The sequence below is a fragment of the Bicyclus anynana genome, chromosome 12, assembly GCF_947172395.1.
Source record: "Bicyclus anynana chromosome 12, ilBicAnyn1.1, whole genome shotgun sequence".
Lineage (NCBI taxonomy): Eukaryota > Metazoa > Arthropoda > Insecta > Lepidoptera > Nymphalidae > Bicyclus > Bicyclus anynana.
In genome coordinates, this window is record NC_069094.1 from 13999761 (window position 1) to 14021189 (window position 21429).

General features: G+C 41.5%; 1 protein-coding gene across 3 annotated transcripts in view; it reads right to left on the reverse strand.

Annotated features, from left to right (window-relative positions):
• Positions 1-21429, reverse strand: part of LOC112050625 (tyrosine kinase receptor Cad96Ca) — a 99678-nt gene that overhangs the window by 5763 nt on the left and 72486 nt on the right. For 2 of the 3 annotated variants that reach the window (XM_024088928.2, XM_024088927.2), the window contains exons 3-8: positions 18008-18240; positions 16376-16864; positions 15194-15298; positions 11687-11828; positions 2847-2998; positions 1011-1193 (exon numbers count right to left, since the gene is read on the reverse strand). In XM_024088928.2, coding sequence (XP_023944696.1) covers positions 1011-1193; positions 2847-2998; positions 11687-11828; positions 15194-15298; positions 16376-16864; positions 18008-18240 — 1304 coding nt within the window. The remainder of the gene's footprint in view (positions 1-1010; positions 1194-2846; positions 2999-11686; positions 11829-15193; positions 15299-16375; positions 16865-18007; positions 18241-21429) is intronic. The other variant, XM_052884597.1, reaches the window with a different exon arrangement.

Below are 21429 nucleotides of genomic sequence, written 5' to 3' on the forward strand. Positions count from 1 at the left end.
TTGAAAAGTGTTTCATTAGTACAAAAAACAAATTAAACGAAGTTTTTATTTTTTCATTTTTCTCTAAGTGCCTGTTAAGTAGAGTTTTTATCCTTTTTGACAAAATAATTGTAATGCTCCTACGCGTTAGGGTTGAAATGCCAACTCGCAAATGGACGGTCTGTCAGCGAGATAACAGTAAAGTTCATAAGAATTTAATTTGACCCTGAATTTATATAAAAATAGCAGACGCTCGCGGGTTCCACGTGATACAGTTATTTACTTAAAAATCCCGCGGAAACCATAAGTTTCTCCGGGATAAAAAGTTACCTATATAGTGCTCAATAAGCTCCTCTATCTTCACAGATAGACATGCAGAGAGACAGACAAAAAGTACACAAATAAATGAAAAAGAAAACAAATAAATTATTCTCAAGTGTAGGTAAGTTAATCATATTTTTACGACACCAAAACGCAAACAGATTTTTTAAATTTTTGTCTGTTTTGTTAGTTTGTCTGGGCTAATCTTAGGATGGTTGGACCGATTTAATGTTTAATTCGAGTTACGAATGGGGAAATGGACGAAATTATTGAGGTGATTATGTGGTATTTGTCAAAAGCAGAATTTCACGCGTACGATGTAATTTTAAATACACAAACAACTAGCGACTTCGCGTGGAATTTAGTTTTTCACAATTCCCTCGGGAACCATGGATTTTTCCGGGATAAAAAGTAGCCTGTGTGTTAATCCATGCTATAATATATCTCAATACCAAATTTCAGCTAATTCGATTAAGTAGTCGAGGCGTGAAAGAGTAACAAACATTCATATCATTAAAATCATCAGTTTTCGCAAATCTCGGGAAACCATGCTTTTTTTGGGATAAAAAGTAGCCTATATGTTAATCCAGAGTAAAATTCATTTCCATTTAAAATTTTAGCCAAATAGCTTCAGTAGTAGCGGCGTTAAAGAGTAACAAACATCCAAACATCCATACAAACTTTCGCGTTTATAATATTAGTAGGATTACCCCTTTAGAGCTAAGGAAGTCCATGCCCCTAGCGATCTGGAAGGCGAAGTGTGTGAGGTCCCGTGAGGTCAGGAACTGACTGCCTCCGTGTGTGTTCCCGTAGTGACGCTCGGCGCGCGAGTCGCGAAGGAACTGCTGCAGTTTGCCGAGACTCACGAATTCCATGATCACTAGTGTTGGCTCCTGGAAATAATAGGGATGATATCAGTTTTTTTAAATCTTAATATATAAATGCGTGTGCGTGTGCCAGTGGTGACCTACGGATCCGAGACTTGGTCGCTAACTATCGAACTAAATTTGAACATACGGCAATCAAAGACACTGTACATTTTTAAAAATGCCGTAAAGACTCACTATCTGGTGCAGTAAAGACGATCTGTATCTATTATTTCTCCTCTAATCTATTTATTAGTATATTTTGATATGTATTTTATTCATTATTGTAGGTATTTGTGTAATATTGTTTATGTATTAGGATGTAAATTATTTGTATGTATGTGTATTACTAATACTATGGTTATTTTTGTTTTACGCCACCTGCTGATGTTCTTAAGTTTTCCTAAACCGAAGGTTGCCTGGAAGAAATCGCTACTTAGCGATAAGGCCGCCTTTTTTATGCTGATCTCTTCCTAATTTGTTTTTATTTCACTTGTATTTGTCTTTGTGGTGTGCAAATAAAGTATATCTATCTATCTATCTATCGGTAGAGTATAGAAGGTTCAAAGTCACTCAACGGGCGATGGAGTAAGCTATGCTTGGAGTTTCTCTGCGTGATCGAATCAGAAATGAGGAGATCAGCAGACGAACCAAAGTCACTGACACAGCTCAGCGAGTCGCGAAGCTGAAGTGGCAGTGGGCAGGCCACATAGTTCAAAGAGCCGATGGACGTTGGAGTCCCAAGGTGCTGGAATGGCGACCCCGCACCGGAAAGCGCAGTGTTGGTTGACCCCCCACTAGGTGGATAGAAGACGAAGACGCCGCTGGATGCTAGCGGCTTGAGACCGTTGTGTTTGGAAGTCTATGAAAGAGGCCTATGTCCAGCAGTGGACGTCCAACGGCTGATAATGACATCATCATTATCAGATTATGATTATGATATAAATGCGAAAGGTTTTCATCATTCAATTTATTTGATTCATCACAAAATCTCGAAAACCGCTTGACGTTCAAAAATGAAATTTGGCAGAGAGTTAGTCTATAGTTAGTAGGTATCCGCTAATAACGGTTTTTACGATAGGGCCGGATTAAAGAGGTCGAAGGGCGTCCACTAGTCTATAGTTCTATTAAAAATACTCTAAAGCTAATTCTATTAAAAATAAACTGCCGACGACCTTTCTGGTGTACTTGGTTGTGTTGAAGTTCTTATCAGAGAAGTCCTGAGTTTGATGCCCAGTTCGGGTCAGTATACAGATAAAATTCTCTGGTATACAGATTTTCTCACGATGTTTTTCCTTCACCGTTTGAGAAACGTGATATTTAATTTCTTATAATGCGCACAACTAAAAAGTTGGAGCTGCATGCCGCGGATCGGATTCGAACCCGCAGCCCCTGGAATCAGAGGCAGAATTGTTTCGGATTTTCACAACGAAATATACATTTAGGGCATACAGAGTTTCATGTACCTACTGTGAAATTAGTCCAATTTTGCGGGGGTCTGTTAGTGAGCCAGTTTACACATTTGTAGGCAGGCACCATACCTTGTGTAAGTTTCGCATACTAAAATCTAAATATGTTGTTGAGGGATATTGAACTTTACATCAAAGACATAAGGTTCGTTTTACATTCAAGTTTGGTCCGTTTCAACCTACCCGCATCCCCCACTTGTTAACATCATACCTTTTCAGTGCAGCATCCTATTAGCCTGACGACGTTTAGATGAGTTCCTAGGTTTTTCATGACATTTAACTCTTGTATGAGGTCGGTTTTCTCTTTTTCAGAAGCATTTTCTTTTAACGTTTTCACAGCTACCGTCTGTTCTCCTTTTTTACCTGTTAAAAATAAATTTCATATATAACTATATTAACATATCTTTGAATTAATAAAGTTGTCAATTATATTCTTTTTTTTTTAATTTTATTCTTTACAAGTTAGCCCTTGACTACAATCTCACCGGATGGTAAGTGATGATGCAATCTAAGATGGAAGCGGGCTAACTTGTTTGGAGGAGGATGAAAATCCACACTCCTTTCGGTTTCGCTTGGCGGTACGTCTTTGTCGATAGGGTAGTAACTAGCCACGGCCGAAGCTTCCCACCAGCAAATTTTTCGCTGGTTATTCAAAAAATCACATTTTTCTTACTTGACGCATAAACCTGAGGCATAAATGTGTAACAATGTGGGTAAACACTGTTAAATATTTAACACCGTTAACTATCTTTAAGATTTTTTAAACAAGCTTCATTTTAATAACTTAACACATAAATTAAACATCTATATCTATATCTATATTCTATATTAATATATATATATATATATATATATATATATATATATATATATATATATATTAATATACGGGAACGGGAACCACGCGGGTATAACCGCGCGGCGTAAGCTAGTAAGTAATAAAACAAGCTACAAATTAAACGTTAAACGTAAATGAAATAAAAAAACAAGTTTTCACGGGAGAAAGAAAATACCTGACTAATTATTTAGGCTTAAGACATATTTTTGATCTAGAGTGACATTGCTGGCGAAGTGGGTGCCCTAAATCACGTCGGCTTACGATATTGAATACTAACTATGATTTATGGCAAAAGTTACATTTATAAGGTAGAGATTAATATTCAAGAAAATTGTAGAAAATTTATTTCCTATTAAGATTGTAATTAATTCTTTATTTTTGTATAATAACATTTTAATAGAATCAGACTGATATTGTTCATGGTAAAATATTATCTTAGGTTCATTACAGCAGCCTGGAGTAGGTATTAGGGGTTAAAGTATGAAATTGCCGTTTTATTGCAATAGGTTTTTTGAATTGACGTAGAATCTTCATGGTTTGAGGTTTTCGAATGAAACTTTTTTCAAATGGTTTCTATGATGTTCTTTTTTTAAAAAATGTGACATTTGAATATCGGCTTTCAATTGTTTTAGTAATTCAATTTAGACAAGAAAGATGGATACTGCGAAAATTCGAGTGATTTTTGAATACGAGCTCCGATGCGGAACTAACGCGGCAGAAACAGCCCGCAATATCAATGCTGCGTTTGGAGAGGGGTCTACTAATGAACGCACCGTGCGATTTCCGTGCGAATCGTCCAGAGGTTTACACTTGACGATTCGGCCTCTCTTTTATTTAAGCTTTATGTATAAGCAACAAGTTGTGATATAATCTAATATATAAAATTGGCTTACTATTATCATTTATGCTGAAATTTAAAATTGCCATTTTTATCATAAGCGAAATTGCAAACGCCTAAACGTTATAAAATTCCTTGTATTTAGAACTAAATTGTCGTGATAAAAATATCAAATTCCCAATTTAATGTAACTAAAAACCTTTTGATGTAAAATTTTGTTTTTGTCGGTTACCGTAGTCTAGCGGTTGGAAGTCGATTTGTTTTGATATCTCCATCAACAAACGTATGTAATTATAAAAGAATTTACGAAAGATGATGTAGGTACTGAAGAAAATTCAAGGAATTGCAGAAGAACCGTGATAGCCCAGTTGATATGACCTCTGCCTCTGATTTCGGAGGGTGTGGGTTCGAATCCGGTCCGGGGCATGCACCTCCAACTTTTCAGTTGTGTGCATATTAAGAAATTAAATATCACGTGTCTCAATCGGTGAAGGAAAACATCGTGTGGAAACCTGCATACCAGAGAATTTTCTTAATTCTCTGCGTGTGCCAATCCGCATTGGGCCAGCGTGGTGGACTATTGGCCTAACCCCTCTCATTCTGAGAGGAGAGGAGAGCTCAGCAGTGAGCCGTATATGGGTTGATAACGACGATTGCAAACGGTAATAAAAATTCAACGAATTTTTGTGATACCTTTAGAGGAAAAAGCTCATTGTTAGGGATTAACGTTAGACCATCTGGATGTCTGTCAATTCGTTGTGAGGCTTAAAATGTAAATGAACGGACGGGAACGAAAAGGCAGAGTTTTTGAAAGTTAGGGTAGTATTTATATGCTAGGGAAATTTAGTTCTGATTCCGCGACGGAGCGCTGTCGCGAGCGGACGTGTGCTCTGTGCCGTCTGCTTGCGTCACGCACGTCGAATTATCAATTACGATTATTCGATATTGAAGTTTTGTTAGATTACAAAGGCCCTTATCAGGGCCACTTAGTGTTGTTGGGAGTCATTGCTTGTTAGGTGTTGTTGTTCTAAATTGTTGTTTTTATTTCAAAGTATAAAAATAGCCCCTTTGAGGGTCGGGAATTTATAGGTATTGTTACTTTGTTATTTAACTGTTGTCGGCTGTATTGTTGTATGGTATTGCTAGATATAGATTCTTGTTGATTTTTCTCATTTTTGTTTGTTGTTATTATATTGTCGTTTGTGCTGGTAGTCACTAGGCGCCGACCCGTCTGGCTAGCCAGGCGGGTATAAACACGACTATGGCCGACGACCAGTCTTCGGGCATGGATGTTGCGCCTGTACGCAGAAGTCGCCGCGCGGTCCCAAATTACCGTAACCTGGGCCCGGCCACGCGGTTCTTACGACGTGACGAGTCTGTGTCGCCGAGCTCGCGAGATTCATCGCGCTCCATGACGCCGGTGCCCCGTGGCACAGGGATTGCCGCCGCTAGAGCGGATTTGCTAGCCGCGCGAAAGGAAGCTCGAGAGGAGGCGTTCAACCAGCTCCTTAAGGACAGAATCGTTCGCAAAGAAATGACGGAGCCTGTTCTAGACCCAGAAGAGGGGATGGCTAGTGGGGCCTCATGCCGTGAGGACCCCGCGGGACTCACGTCCGAGGAGCTGCGGGCCTCGGCGGGCCGGAGCGTGGCTGCCATAATGCAGATGGCTGCACGCTCGAATAACCTGAAGGGTACGTTCGTGCGCCGTTTCAAAGATGCGGCGACTGAACTGCAAGAGATCGTGGAGGCCCTCGCGTCTCGGACCGAGGCTGAAGAAACTCGTAGGGTCCGTGCTGATAATGCTCGGCTACGAACCGAGGTTGAAAGCCTAAAAGCAGAGTTGAAAGCTCACCGGCGCGAATTCTCGGAGATGAGGACTGCTGCTAAAAGTGCGGCAGAAGAAAATATGACGTCACCTACACCGGGAGTAGACTTGATAGAAGAACTAAAGGCCTCCATTGTGGCCTCGGTCGGGGTAATGTTGGATGCCCGTTTTGCGGGCATTGAGGAGCGCCTTCTCCCTCAGAAGGTGATTCGCCCTCCTCTGGGGGCGGACAGAAGGAAATCGGCCACGCAGCCAGAGTCAACTCATGGTGCTGGAACGGAATCGGCGTCCCCTGGAGCTCCTCCGGCGACTGCTGGACCAAGTGGGTCAACGCCGGACGCCGATAGTTGGGCCACCGTTGCAGGGCGAAAAAGAAAGAAGGCCCCGTCCCGTCCGGCAACATCTGCCGCTGATCCGACGAACCTTCCGAAGGGTCCCAATGCGGCTGCCCCCAAAAGGGCCGAGCGAAACTTGGCCCCCCCTAAAAACGCCGCAGTTCTTATAACAGTAACGTCGGACTCTGCAAAAAAGGGTGTCACCTACGCTCAGGTTTTGGAACGGGCTGAGCGTAAAATTAATCTCCAAGATTTGGGCATTGGCGCGGGGATGAAGATCCGACGAGCCGCCACGGGAGCTAGACTTCTTGAGCTGCCACAGGGGCAGACGCATGAGCAGGCGGAGATACTGGCCGGACGACTCCGGGTGGCGTTGGATGGAGTTGCCGAAGTTAACTGTCCAACAAAAACGGTAACCCTCAGGGTCAGCGACTTAGACGACTCTGCCACAACTCAGAAGGTTGCAGCGGCGGTAGCGCTGGCTGGAGGCTGTCTTCAGTCGGCAGTAAAAGTGAGCGACGTGCAGCCGGGCCTCAGAGGTGTGGGTTCAGCTATGGTATACTGCCCGGTGGACGCAGCCAAAAAAATATGTGAATCTGGTCGATTGTTGGTTGGTTGGAGTTCCGCCAGCGTCCGTGCACTTGAGCAACGCCCTCTGCGCTGCTTTAGATGCATGAGCATGGGACATACGGGCCCCGTGTGCCCTTCGAAGAAGGACCGAAGCAGTCTGTGCTTCCGATGTGGTGTAGAAGGCCACAAAGCCGCAGAGTGCGTTGCTACCATGCGCTGCGCCGTCTGCGTTGATGCGGGTTTGCCGTCGGGGCACATAATGGGGAGCAACAATTGTCGCCCCCCTTCTGTCAAAGGAGGGAACGGTCCTCAGCCGCAGGTCAGTGAAAGGCAGAGTCCAGCACCGGATGATGCTAATATGTCGTCATGAACCAGGCACGACATATTAGCGTCCTCCAGACGAATCTTAACCACTGTGCGGGGGCTCAGGACCTTCTACTGCAGTCCATCGCAGAGTGGAAAATTGATCTGGCCGTAGCATGTGAGCCTTACTTTGTCCCCTCGCATGCACATTGGGTCGGGGACACCGATGATTTGGTGGTAGTTGTTTCTGCGAACAATGCTGACCCCTCGCTTTCTGCTGTCGAGAAGGGTCCAGGGTATGCGGTAGCGAGATGGGGGGAGTACACTATCGTTGGGGTGTACTTTTCGCCTAATCGACCACTGGCAGAGTTTGAGACTTTCCTAGACTCCGTCAGTGAGGCTGTTCGTAGACACAACGAAGGGCGTACCTTGGTACTCGGCGATTTTAACGCCAAGAGCCAAGCATGGGGGAGTCCAGCCACAGATGCCAGGGGTAGGACTGTCCAGGTGTGGGCCGTGCACCAAGGACTCTCTCTGCTCAACAGAGGGACAACTTACACCTGTGTACGCGAGGAGGGGGGATCCATAGTGGACTTATCGTTCGCCACGCCTCTGGTTGCTGACAGAGTCATCGGTTGGAAGGTCTGGGATTGGGTGGAGACCTTGTCAGATCATAATTACATAAGATTCAAGATCTCCAGCCCCGCTGTGGTCACGATGACTCCTTCTAGCGTTGCGAACTGCTTCCCGCGCTGGTGCCTGAGTCGGGTAGATCAAGGGTTGCTAAGAGAGGCGGCTATAGTTCAGCGGTGGTCCTCTCTCACCTTCGAGTCGGATGCCAGTGTTGGCACACTTGTTGACCGTCTGCACAATGACCTGACTGAAGTGTGCGATTCCTCTATGCCAAGGGCCCGCGGATGGCAGCGCCGCAAGTGTGTGTACTGGTGGTCAGAAGAAATAGCGAACCTCCGTACCGCCAGTCACCGAGCACGAAGAGCCTATGTCCGGTGTCGTAGAAGAAATGGTCTGGACTTAGCTCTAGAACAGCAGCTACGAGAGGCTTATCGCCAGGCCAAGAAAACTCTACAACTGGCAATAAGTCGCAGCAAGGAGCGGGCTCGGGAGGAACTGCTAGAGGGTCTCAATCGAGATCCCTGGGGACGTCCTTATCGTATTGCAAGAGGAAAACTTAGGAATCGAGGACCTCCCACAACCCAAACACTCCAGCCTGAGTTCTTGCACCGAGTAGTTGAAGATCTCTTCCCGAATTCCCGAGACCATGTACCTCCTACGATGTCCGCCTTGGTGACAATTGAAGATAGCGGTTCTGTCCCGCTGGTCACCGAGGTGGAGATGGACGTCGCTTTGGACCGTCTTCGGTCCAGTAAGACGGCACCTGGACCGGACGGTGTTCCGGGTAAGGTCATTTTCATGACTCGTGAGTTCTTTGAAGGGCGTCTCAGGGAGCTGTTCAGCCAGTGCTTGCGGACTGGTTTGTTTCCGCAGCCTTGGAAAGAGGGCCTGCTATGCCTCATCCGTAAGGAAGGTCGACCGTCAGATACTCCGGCAGCCTATCGACCGATAGTCTTGCTCAACGAAGTCGGAAAGCTTTTTGAGAAGATTATTGCTGACCGACTCGTTGAGCATCTTGAGACTGTCGGTCCGGGACTTTCAGATGCGCAGTTTGGATTCAGGGCAGGTCGCTCAACCCTCGACGCCCTGGAGTCACTGAAGACCCTTACGGATGATGCAGTGGCCAGAGGGGATGTTGTCCTTGCCGTTTCTCTAGACGTCACAAATGCCTTCAACAGCCTCCCTTTCGAGACTTTGATGGAGGCACTACGATATCATAAAGTGCCTCAATATCTTGGGAGGTTGCTGGAGTCATACCTCCGTAACAGATGGATATCTTGGTTGGGAAGCGACGGACGAAGAGAGCAGCGACAGGTGCTGAATGGTGTACCTCAGGGATCGGTCTTGGGGCCGATTCTTTGGAATATCGGCTTCGACTGGCTCCTGCGGTCACCTCTGCTCCCCAGGATGAGGGTGTTTTGCTACGCGGATGACACCCTCATCACGGCTTGTGGGAGCACGTACGCGGAGGCGTCCTTACTGGCCACGATCGGAACGTCTTTGGTGGTGAGGAGGATCGAAATGCTGGGGCTGAGAGTCTCGGCTCCCAAAACGGAGGCTCTCTTATTTCATGGTCCACGAAGGGGTCCGCCTCGAGGTGCATTTATTACCGTTCAGGGTGTATCAGTTGAGGTGAAGGCCCACATGAAATATCTGGGCCTCATTTTGGACGGTAGATGGACGTTCCGCAGACACTTTGAGCTGCTGGGTCCTAGGCTCGTTGTAGCAGCCGCCGCCCTAGGGAGGCTATTGCCGAATATTGGAGGTCCCGACTCGGCCTGTAGGCGCCTATACGTGGGTATCGTCAGGAGTATGGCACTGTACGGTGCCCCCATTTGGGTTAATGCGCTTTCTCCGCAGAATTTAGCTCTTCTGCGGAGACCGCAAAGAGTCATTGCTGTGCGTGCTATCCGAGCATACCGTACAGTGTCATGGACGGTTTCCACTCTCCTGGCGGGTGACCCGCCGTGGGAACTGCAGGCAGAGATTCTTGCCCAGGTGTACCACTACCGGTCAAGTCTCAGGGCTCGAGGTGAACAACCAGGGCCTGATGAAGTCAATCGTTTACGAACCCTCGGGAGTGCGACCCTGGTCCGGAGATGGAAAGAAGACCTCGAGTCCCCGGTGGCTGGCGTCTGGACGGTGGAAGGTCTCCGACCCCACCTTGAGCGGTGGCTGCAACGGCGCCATGGCGCACTGTCGTACCGTCTCGTGCAAGTACTTACAGGACACGGCTGTTTCGGTCGGTATTTGCACAAGATCGCTAGGAGGGAAATCTCGCCGGTCTGCCACGAGTGTGGTGCGCCAGAGGACACGGCGCATCACACTCTTGCGGACTGTGTGTCATGGGCACCGCAAAGGCACTCACTTGTGTCTTTTCTTCAGGGAGACTTCTCGCTGTCGAGCGTTGTCAAGTACATGCTAGACAGCGAAGAAGGGTGGTCTCACGTTGCCTCCTTTTGTGAGACCATCATCGGCTTAAAAGAGGCAGCGGAGCAGCAAAGAGAGCGGGCGCCTGATGCTGACCCACTACGCAGAAGAAGAACGGGTGGTAGAAGGCGTCGTTATGCGCATCTTCTCCCACCCTTGTAGACACTAGTGAGTAGAACGACGAGCGCGTCGGGATGTAAAAGTGCATGCATCTCGCGATCCTTTTACATCCCAATAGGACGCAGGTGGCCCCGCTGGGTTTTAGTGGGTATTCTGGTTTGCAGCGAGTCCCACATACCCGGCCGCAGGCTGCTCTGCTTGTGCAGCCTCCGGACGGGATGCGTAAACGCATTTCCCAGCGACAAAAAAAAAAAAAAAAAAAAAGGGAAATTTAGTTCTACCACAAATGCTAGGATGAATTTTAATGAGAATATTTCTAAAGCTAGACTAGAAATATCTGCCAGTTCAAAGCATTATGTTACATTAGTTAGAGATGGCTGTATTTTTAAATGTACGAAGTCTGATGACCCAATTCTCTCTCTAACGGAATTCCCAATGTCTCTATTTTTATTGTGTTCTATTGGATATGCTTTGGAAAATTCATGCGAAGGATGTTATATTTTCTTAAAATCATAATGTTAATGAATTCTAAATTATTTTACTTGAATATGGGTTATTATTATGTATAGGCTACTTATAGGTCTTGGAGTTTGGGTACGATGTCGAAAGTCAGTGCAAACAATAATATGACTTTGAATTATGAATAAATTAAAGTTACTTCTTCCAACTTGGGCGGTGCAATCTTAGACCTCACAACTCAATCAAGTGCTATCTTGTCGTTGTTATTGTAACTCAACTAACAGACCCAGTGTGAAAGAAGTACAAAACTGATTTTTGGCCCTTTTAGGCTCACATACTATATTATAATAATAATATATCTATACTATTTTAATTACATAAAAATCTGTAGCGTGCGCTCTTAAAACCGTTAAAGTTACACAGAAATCATGTATGACAGAATTGTTCTTTTTAAAAGTTTTAAAAAAAGTTCGCGACAGGCATCAGCATTATAATATGTAATCTTTTAAGGTGGACTTTTGTTAAGGCATCCGCTTGTCACTTTAGTTCACTTCCGATAGATTATACGAAAAATAACACGTTAAATTGTAATCAGTATTTTCAGTTCACAATATGACGGTAGATTATAATATCACGAGTGAGATTATAAGCTAACGTATTTTATAATTTAACGGTGACATATATAACGCTATTTTCTCACCGTCTATATCTATAGCCTGCGCCCGCCACACTTGACCAAAAGCGCCTTCACCCACGATGTTGAATATCCTCAGCCTATGCCGCGGGAACTCCCACTCGTCACGCTGCTCTTCTTTGCTACTTATTGTTGTTTCTTCAGATATCTGAAACAATTGGACTTATTTATATTATGATCTTGGTGATGGTTCTACTAAAGTCACCGACATAGCTCAACGTGTCGCGATGCTGAAGTGGCAATGGGCGGGGCACATAGTTCGAAGAGTCAGGTATTCGCTGGATGCAGATTGCTCAGTGTCGTGATATTTGGAAGTCTCTACAAAAGGCCTATGTCCTGCAGTGGACGTCCATCGGCTGATATGATGATGATGATGATGATGGTTCTGACCAAATGGATGGTTAACGACCTACTACAGAGCCAGGTTTCCCTTTTTATAGAAGATATATATAGAGCTTAGACCCATCACACTGCTTGAATACAGGTTAACGGGCTTAGGGTGATTATGCAAAATTTTTTAACGGCCACTATCAGATGTTAAAGATAGTATTAGTAAACAAAACCTATTTTTTTTAACTCAAAAATATTTTTAAAAAAACCTCTTCCCGTTTTTTTTACCGAAAAATACTTAAGAAAACCTCTTTACACCCCGATCCAGTCGAACCTGAAACCACATAAGCTGACCTCTAGACCAAAACAGTAAAACCACAGCTTAACATAAATTGTAACATGTTTTAAGTGAGGCTTTTATTACCAAATCTTTTCAAAAATATCTGTAAAGGTCAGACAGCCCACAAGTCTAGCCATGCATTTGACGTGAATATAATGGTCTAAGGTTCGGCATAAGGAATATATACCCTCATCTGTTATTTATTAGTGATAAGATCTAAATAATAGATCTTATTCACAGTGACATTGCAAATACGTTGCTAGTTAAATTGCGGCCAGACACACTTTAACACATAAAAAATCTAGGAAACCATGAATTAGATCAAATTAAACCTAATAAAGTAAAATTAAGCATAAAATAAGCTTTTATTTGACATATTATGTTATATAAATACCGGAGGATATTTGCTACGATTGCATACGATATATGCTACGATCAAAAAGAGCAGAGCAGTGAAGGGAAATGTTGGGAAAACTGGAGAAGTTACCCCATTTTAACAGCGATACTACTGTAAGGGCTGGATTAAAGAGATCCGGACAAAGTCGTGGGCATCCGCAACAGATGAGGGTATATATTCCTTATGCTGGCTCTCGTACTATAAAAGAAACAAGTTAAAACTATTGTGTTACCTAGTTTCTTGTTGTTTAGTTGTAACTATCTTACAAATTAGTTTTGGCCGCGGCTCGGACACGTCGCCTTGAGGTCGTAATCTAACATCTCACGAAATAATGTTTTGACACGATTTCTACGAATCACGATTTAGCTATAAAGTAAAGAAATGGCTTTTACCTACTGCAAATTTCTCATTTGATGACCTCGGCTATACTATAATATTAAGGACGCCCCGCGGTTTCCCCCGTGTAGTCTCAGATCCCGGGGATAAAATGCCACGTTAAGCTAGCCATCCAATAAGTTCACGAGCCTTTTTGACAGCCTCTATGGCGCAGTGGATTTACAATACGGAGGTTCTGGGTTCGATCCCCGGCTGGGCCGGTTGAGGTTTTCTTAATTGGTCCAGGTCTGGCTGGTGGGAGGCTTCGGCCGTGGCTAGTTACCACCCTACCGACAAAGATGTACCGCCAAGCGATTTAGCGTTCCGGTACGATGTCATGTAGAAACCGAAAGGGGTGTGGATTTTCATCCTCCTCCTAACAAGTTAGTCCGCTTCCATCATAGATTGCGTCATCACTTATCATCAGGTGAGATTGTACCCACACCCCTTTCGGTTTCTATACGACATCGTAGTGGAACGCTAAATCGTCTTTGCTGGTAGGGTAACTATTCACGGCCGAAGCCTCCTATTAGATAGATCTAGACCAATTAAAAAACCTTAATCAGCCCAGCCGGGGATCGGACCCAGGACCATCGTCTTGTAAATCGCATACCACTGCGCCACGGAGGACGTCAAAGGTCATATTGTGTCCTCTGATAGATCTAAACTTATTTTATAGAGTTAAGATTTGATTTTTTGTTTGTTTGTTATGATTTAAACCAAAAATAACCTGACCAAATTTAAAAATTCTATCACTACGTCACCGAATAACTTTAGGCTATAATATTATCCCCGTATTCTTACGGGAACAGGAACTTCGCGGGCGAAATCGCCGAGCTTCTGCTATAACATATCCAATACATAGTTTAAAAGCCTCAATAGCTCAACGGTAAGAGCGGTCGGACTCATCACTGAGAGGTGGTGGTTCGATCGCCCGTTAGTCTATTGTCGTACCCACTCCTAATACAGTATTTCCCGACTAGTTGGAGGGGAATGGGAATATTGGTCATATTTAAAAAGATATGGCAAATATTCTTTTTAAAAAAACAAAAAAAAGTAATAACATACAATGTAATAAAGCCACGTATTCCTATACAACAGGCACATTAAATTGTCCATTATCGTTCTATTAGATGGAAAATTATATATCAAATTTTATTGAGACATGAATACATAATAATTTAATTTTGAAATATATTTTGACAATACAAGCCAAATCACTATCGGCCATGATGTTCTATATATTATCTGTGTTATGACGTCACGTTTATCAGCCGTATAGTAACCAGACTGAGAGAAACAAAAAATTGGACATGCTATAATTTGACGTTTATTCCTCTAGTGACATTAAGTAACATCGTGACGTCACGTAATGGATTACGTACAGCTTTTTGGACGTTTGGAAAAATTTAAAAAATACGTAATTTTTAAAATGTAGTTATTAAGTTATATTAATTAATCTATACTAATAGTATAAAGCTGAATAGTTTGTTTGTTTGTTTGGTTGAACGCGCTAATCTCAGGAACTACTGGTCCGATTTGAAAAATTCTTTCACTGTTAGATAGCCCATTTGTCGAGAAAGGCTATATATTATCCCCGTATTCCTACGGGAACATGAACCACGCGGGTAAAATCGCGCGGCGTTAACTAGTATCGATATATTTCGGACCCTTTTCATTTCGTATACGAAATTAATAATTTTTATAATATAAATATGAGTCAACTACCCTATTTAACAACACACTTTTTGTATTTCACATAGACGAAAACTTTTCTGGAAGACGTTGGCGGTAATAATACGCGACGTTTCAGAACACAGTTTTGCTATTTCCCTAGTTTCCCCTAGTTAGAAAATTCTTTAGTATATTTGCCAGAATATATAATGCACGGTATGAGAGAAAACTATTCAGACTGCATTATCACTTGAATAATAATAGAAAATCCATTATTGCTCTGGTTAAGAAAAAGATTTAACAAATTACTGTATGAAATGTTCAATTTATTAGATTGTTGCGTATGGCAGCGATTAATAATTAATGCGTCAGTAAGTGACAATGGTCCTGAACTGACCTGTAAATGATTGGTATCCCAGGACTCATATCGATTGGAATAAGCGCGCGGGCGGTCCCACACGTTGAAAGAGTCTTGTAGCACGATGCCACTCGAGTCTTTGCTCTGTGGACAACGGTAACGAAATCATAAACAAGGCCTTAAAGGACTAGTATCGAGAGCCGTAAATTTAAAAAGTAGAAATTCCGAATTCAAATACAAATGCAAAGCTTTTATTTCTTATTAGTGTGTGTGGAAGAACTACTCGTGCGACTAAACTACGTCCGATTTCACGCAAATAAGTCGATATACTTGCATATCTGGGATAACTATTTGTCTTGGCAAACGTATGTGGTATGCGTTAGATCATATTATATGTATACTAAAATCTTGTTTTAAATATAATTATTTACTTGACAAATACTGCACTTATGAAAAGAGAAGTCGATGTACATATCTTTGTTAGATATATAAAGTTACTTTACTAACGCAGTTTCTATCAGAATAAATCGACATGCAACTCAATAGAAAAACCAATGTACAGTTATTACTTTGAAAGCAGGGTTTTTTATTATATTAAAATGTTCCAACTTGATTGGATTGTCACCAGAATTTACAAGCAATTAATAAAGTTTAATTGCTTCTTGAGCACGTATTACTCTGACGTAATGGTTTAAAAGCAAAAAAGATGTTTTAATTTAATGACTATGGCAGAGTTATCTAATAATGTAACAGATTAAGTCCTTTAATTGTTGTTAAGAGGATTGTACATTGGTTTAAATGGATTTCCTTTATTTACTGCATGAAATTACAAGTGTGTTGTTAAATTTTGCTACACGTATGTATGTAAATGGAAGTATGAGTCAAAAATTGTTTCAGTTACAAGTTCATTTGTAACATAAATAATTGTTGCATAACAATTGTAGATTGGATCGGAAAAGTTATAATTATACAAATACGGATATTTTACCAATTGCTTATTAACGAATACGTGGCTTTACAATAATTAAATGCTTTCAGCATATTATTAACGCTCATGTTTTATACTAGCAGAATTTGATTATACAATTTCATCAGTTTGAATATTTATATTTCTTTTCGTTAACTATTATCTCTTTCGTTAAAATCTAGGACTCAGGTTTCGTAACACTTAGCTTATTTGATTTAGATGTTAAGTACGAGTATTTCATTAGTTGAACTTACCATGTCTTCCTTATTTGGCTTCGTTCTATTACCACTATTCTTTTTCCAAACAAATATTATAACAGCTGCAACTATTATCACCAATCCACCTATAGCAACTAGAGGTATCACTGTTAAAGGAACATCACTGCCTAATGTAGGTTCTTCGACTGGCACTTTAGAAACATTACGCTTTGGTTCTTCCTGATCCACCATTTTGTCTTCACGTGGTTCTTCGACTTTACTGAACGCTGGTGTTGCTATCGTAGTAGTTTTAACTGTATCGGGTAAAGTAACTTCGGATGTGATTGGTTCTGTTGCTTTGGTAGTCCTTTGAGTAGGTCTCGGAAAGTCAGGTTCTATGTTTGGATACGGAATAGGAAACCGCGGTGGACGAGGCGCTTTTGACCTCGTGCCTGATTTGTCGGTGATCGTTGCGTACACTTCTGTGCGTTGTGGTATTGAACTGCCATCGGAAGCAGTTACCCATAGTGAGTAGGTTTGGTTTTCCTGAAACAAATAGATAACAGATTGTCTAAGTTAGTCTATACTAATATTATAAAAAGGTAAAGTTTGTGGTATTTCAGGGGAGTAATCTCTGGATCTGAGAACCAATCTTTAAAAATTCTTTTACCACTAGAAAACCACGTAATTTGTAGTATTGAGAACGGGAACTACGCTCGTTAAGCTGTAAGGTGTTGGCTAGTAGAAAATATTCTTTGATTTATCAAACTTCTGACTTTACTCTAAGTTTGCAATATACTTTTGTAATCTTAGAATCTTCATCCCCGTCATTGTCTACGTGAAATTCTGCTTTATCTGGTTTCTTAGCTAACAACTCTTATGGCCAATCTCAATAAAACATAGACAACTAATGATGAAATACATCGTAAATAGACAGATTGAGAGGGATAAAAGTAAGCTATTAGCTACCTTCGTTTTATATTCAAATACATTCGTTCGTACAAATGTAATTGTGCCTACCCCTCTTGACCTGAAGATCCATAATGTACGTGGTATGGTTGGTTCTTTTTCCATTACAAACAGCTATCCTCCTGGGGGTCCGGAGAGGAGATAGTAATGCAAGATTGCACAAGATTTTCAACTAAGGAATGCACTATTTACTATAGGTACCTAGTAGGAGGATGGGGTCCACCAGTCGATTTAGTTTCCAAACGCTGCTCAGCCATCAAGCCATTAAATGTAATGTAGTAAAAATTGGGCATAAATATTCCGTCTGAGAGCTTTCGTTTCGTGCGCTGCATAAACGGTTAAAGTTAAAAATATTTTTTATGAATTGTTCGGAAAAATATGGTAATTAAGAGTTTCCTTGCAGACGAAGTTGGCGTTCACTAGCGCAGCGTTTCCCAAAAGGCCCTCAGGGGTTCCGCGAAACTTTAAGATTTCCATATTGGTTAATCTTTTCACTTGTGATAATATATTATTCATTTTCATGCATTCCAAACTTCCATTTTAGGCACCATGTAGGAAACCGATATGCTTCTAGCGCGCTACCACGCGCCACGATACGTGTATTTCCGTCTTTAGTTTACTTCTTTCTTTAGCTAGGGTTCCGCCGAAAAGTCGCGAAACAAAAAGGGTTTCAAAGTCAAAAGAATTTGGAAACCGCTGCACTAGTGATAACTTACATACCTTATCTTTTAATGTATCGTTAACTATAACGACTCCAGTGTCCGGCATGATTTGGAAGGGCGTCGGCGGTCCCGTAGTCTCCAGCCCGAAGGTCACAGGTTCGGAGCCGGTCCTGTCGCGCCTGACCACCGTCACCACGGCACCGATTGGCGTGGTGGACATCACATCCCAGTTGCGGTCCACGTGTGTGATGGCGGGAAGGCCGAAGCCCGGCGGCAGTAGTTGTGTTGATGCTGTGGAAACAGCAAGAGTTTATAATTGAACACAGAAATATGATTAAAAGAATTATGAATCGAGATTTTCAACCATCGGTACGGAGCAACCCAACAAGCTTAACTTGAGTACATCGAAGTAAGTCCGACGAAAACATTTTTCATGATGGAGTTTTTTTAGAGATTAACAACTTCCTCATTTGTACTTTAGTCGTAAAATATTTTTTTGTACACTAGATGCTGAAAAAACACATTTCAAGCAACTTTAGCGCCACCATCGATGTATTCAAGTTATGCTTGTTGGTTTGCACAAGCAAAACAGAATTCCACGCGGACGAAGCCGCGTGCGCCCGCTAGTGTAGATATAAACTCCAATTTGCACTTTCCTAAGTAATTTACATTTTCAGCATTTTCTAGATAGTTTCGAAGTTTAAACACACGATAAACTTTCTGCCGTATAAAGTTGGATGCAACTTGAAATGGGCAAAGTTCATGGGTCGGTAATGTTACATAGACCTTATAAATTTACTCTCCTATGTACCTCATAAGCCTTTGCAAAAAATGTATGTCATCTTTTTTATATTTTTTTTTATTGCATTGCATTTACATCAATATCAAAATACAAAATAATACTAAAATGTAAAAAGTATTCAGTAAAAAAAAACGAAAATGTGACGCATAAAACCTTAGCTATACAAAGTAAAGTACCTACGTTAGCGAATATTGTACTAGGTACTCATAACAATGTAGTGATATTACGGTACGAATTACGATACGTAAGGGACTATGGGAAACTTTAGTAATAATGACTTCCTTGGCATAAAGAGGACTCTTGAAGATAAAACTCGATTTAACGTGATTTCTCCTCGTCTTCATGGTTTCCTATTTAACTTTAGGGTCTATTTTCTTTTTATGCTGAACCAACCTAAGGTACTTTCCAAAAATGCTTCTGTTGAAATTATGAAATCATCTAGAAATTCTTTCTATCATCATATATAAGGCGGATTAAACAAAATTGTTTATTTTTATTCCAATACTAGCGGACGCCAGCGACTTCGTCCGCGTGAAACTCGATGTAAACTTTCATCTTCCCCTACCCTACCCCTATCATATCCCTACCCTACCCCTACCCTACCCCTACCATACCCCTACCCTACCCCTTCCCTACCCCTACCCTATTCATATTCTTTCTTTATCAAGGCATGATAAGATGATGAGGTCTTGTAACAATATCCTGGTTATTTAAAGAAATAAGGAATAATAATTCTCATTCGACTAGTCTGGTATGAACCTTAGACTTTAGACTTTAGTAATAGCCTTGCTATTTCGCGATTTAGTGTTCAAATAAAACTGGCTATAAACGTTTTTATATTATGTACTTTTATATTTATGATCTTCAAATAACTGTTCATTTTGTAGACACGCACTTCAAGATTCTTTCTTCAATTTTACTTCTTTTATATTTTATTTGGATACTATATTAACCTTGGCAGCTTTATTTTTACAGTATTTTTATGACACTACAAATTGAAATTGAAATTCGTTTATTTCAAGTACAAGTTTACTAGCACTTTTGAAATGTCAAGTATGTTTGCTAGTTTGTTGTGTCTGCAAATTCGAAGGGCAGAAACCAATTACTAGCACATTGCTGTGTGAATTGGAGTTAAGTAAATTGGCCAATGAGACAGTGTTAGATTGTCGTCGTTTCGCAATTTTTGATAATAGTTACCTAATTATTATCAAAATGTTTATGTTTGTTTCTAAAATTCTTTAAAATCATTCTCAAGTGAGGATAAACCTAATATATTTATAATGTAACTCAACTCGTTCGTTTGTGTCGCTAAAACTCGAGAAGGGCTTGGTCGGATTAGCTAATTTTGGTTTTTAAATGTTTGTCATAGTTCAGGGAAGGATCTAACTGTGAGAAAATGTGGAAAAACGTAATGTTAGGGTAGAGTATAGAAGGGATAGGTTGAATATAAGGTAGAGTAGGGGTGGGGAAGAAGTAAATGCAAATAAATCCACAGAGCTTTCGATTGTGTTGGATATATTCTTTTAACTAGTGTACAATTTTTTTAATAACAAATGTTACATTATTAACATTACCAACCCATATTCGGCTCACTACTGAGCTTGAGTCTCTCCAATAGTCCACCACGCTGGCCCATTGCGGATTGGCAGACTTCACACACGCAGAGAACTAAGAAAATTCTCTGGTATGCAGGTTTTCTCACGATGTTTTTCCTTCACCGTTTGAGACACGTGATATTTAATTTCTTAAAATGCACACAAATGATAAGTTGAAGGTGCATGCCCCGGATCGAATTCGAACCCACACCCTCCGGAATCAGAGTTAGATGTCATATCCACTGAGCAATCACGGTCCAAAAATGTTTCATTTGAAATTTAATATTTTTTTATTGTTTGACTGCAATTTAACAGCCTATGTGCAATGAGTCAAGGTTAATATTATCTATCATTCATTTGATTTTTCTTTTATTATTTACAAATTAGCCCTTGACTACAATCTCACCTGATGGTAAGTGATGATGCAGTCTTAGATGGAAGCGGGCTAATTTGTTAGGAGATGGATGAAAATCCACACCGCTTTTGGTTTCTACACGACATCGTACCGGAACGCTAAATCGCTTGGCGGTACGACTTTGTCGGTAGGGTGGTAACTAACCGCGGCCGAAGCCTCCCACCAGCCAGACCTAGACCAATTAAGAAAATCTCAATCGGCCCAGCCGGGGATCGAACCCAGGACCTCCGTTTTGTAAATCTACTGCGCATACCATTGCGCCACGGAGGCCGTCAAAATATATCAGTAATAAATAACAGATGAGGGTATATATTTCTAATAACGGATCTCGTATCCGAATGAATGATCGTTTATTCACAAAAATGTAGATCGTACAATATGATACAAATTTAACCAATGATTATTTTATATTATAGATATGTTACGTGCCTACATATCACCGCAAAAAGTAATCCGAATTTAGCGACTCCACATGCACAATTTTGTGCTTACTTACGTTATACATATATTTATGTACATATATAGTTTTTACACTTCCTAAACACACTATTGACATTGTAAATAATATTTAGTTATTATGTGTTTAAATAACTTTCGTTGTTTTAATAATTTTAATAGATGAAATTAAGACAATTATGCACATTTATCCGCCTCAGTTCTAATGCGCT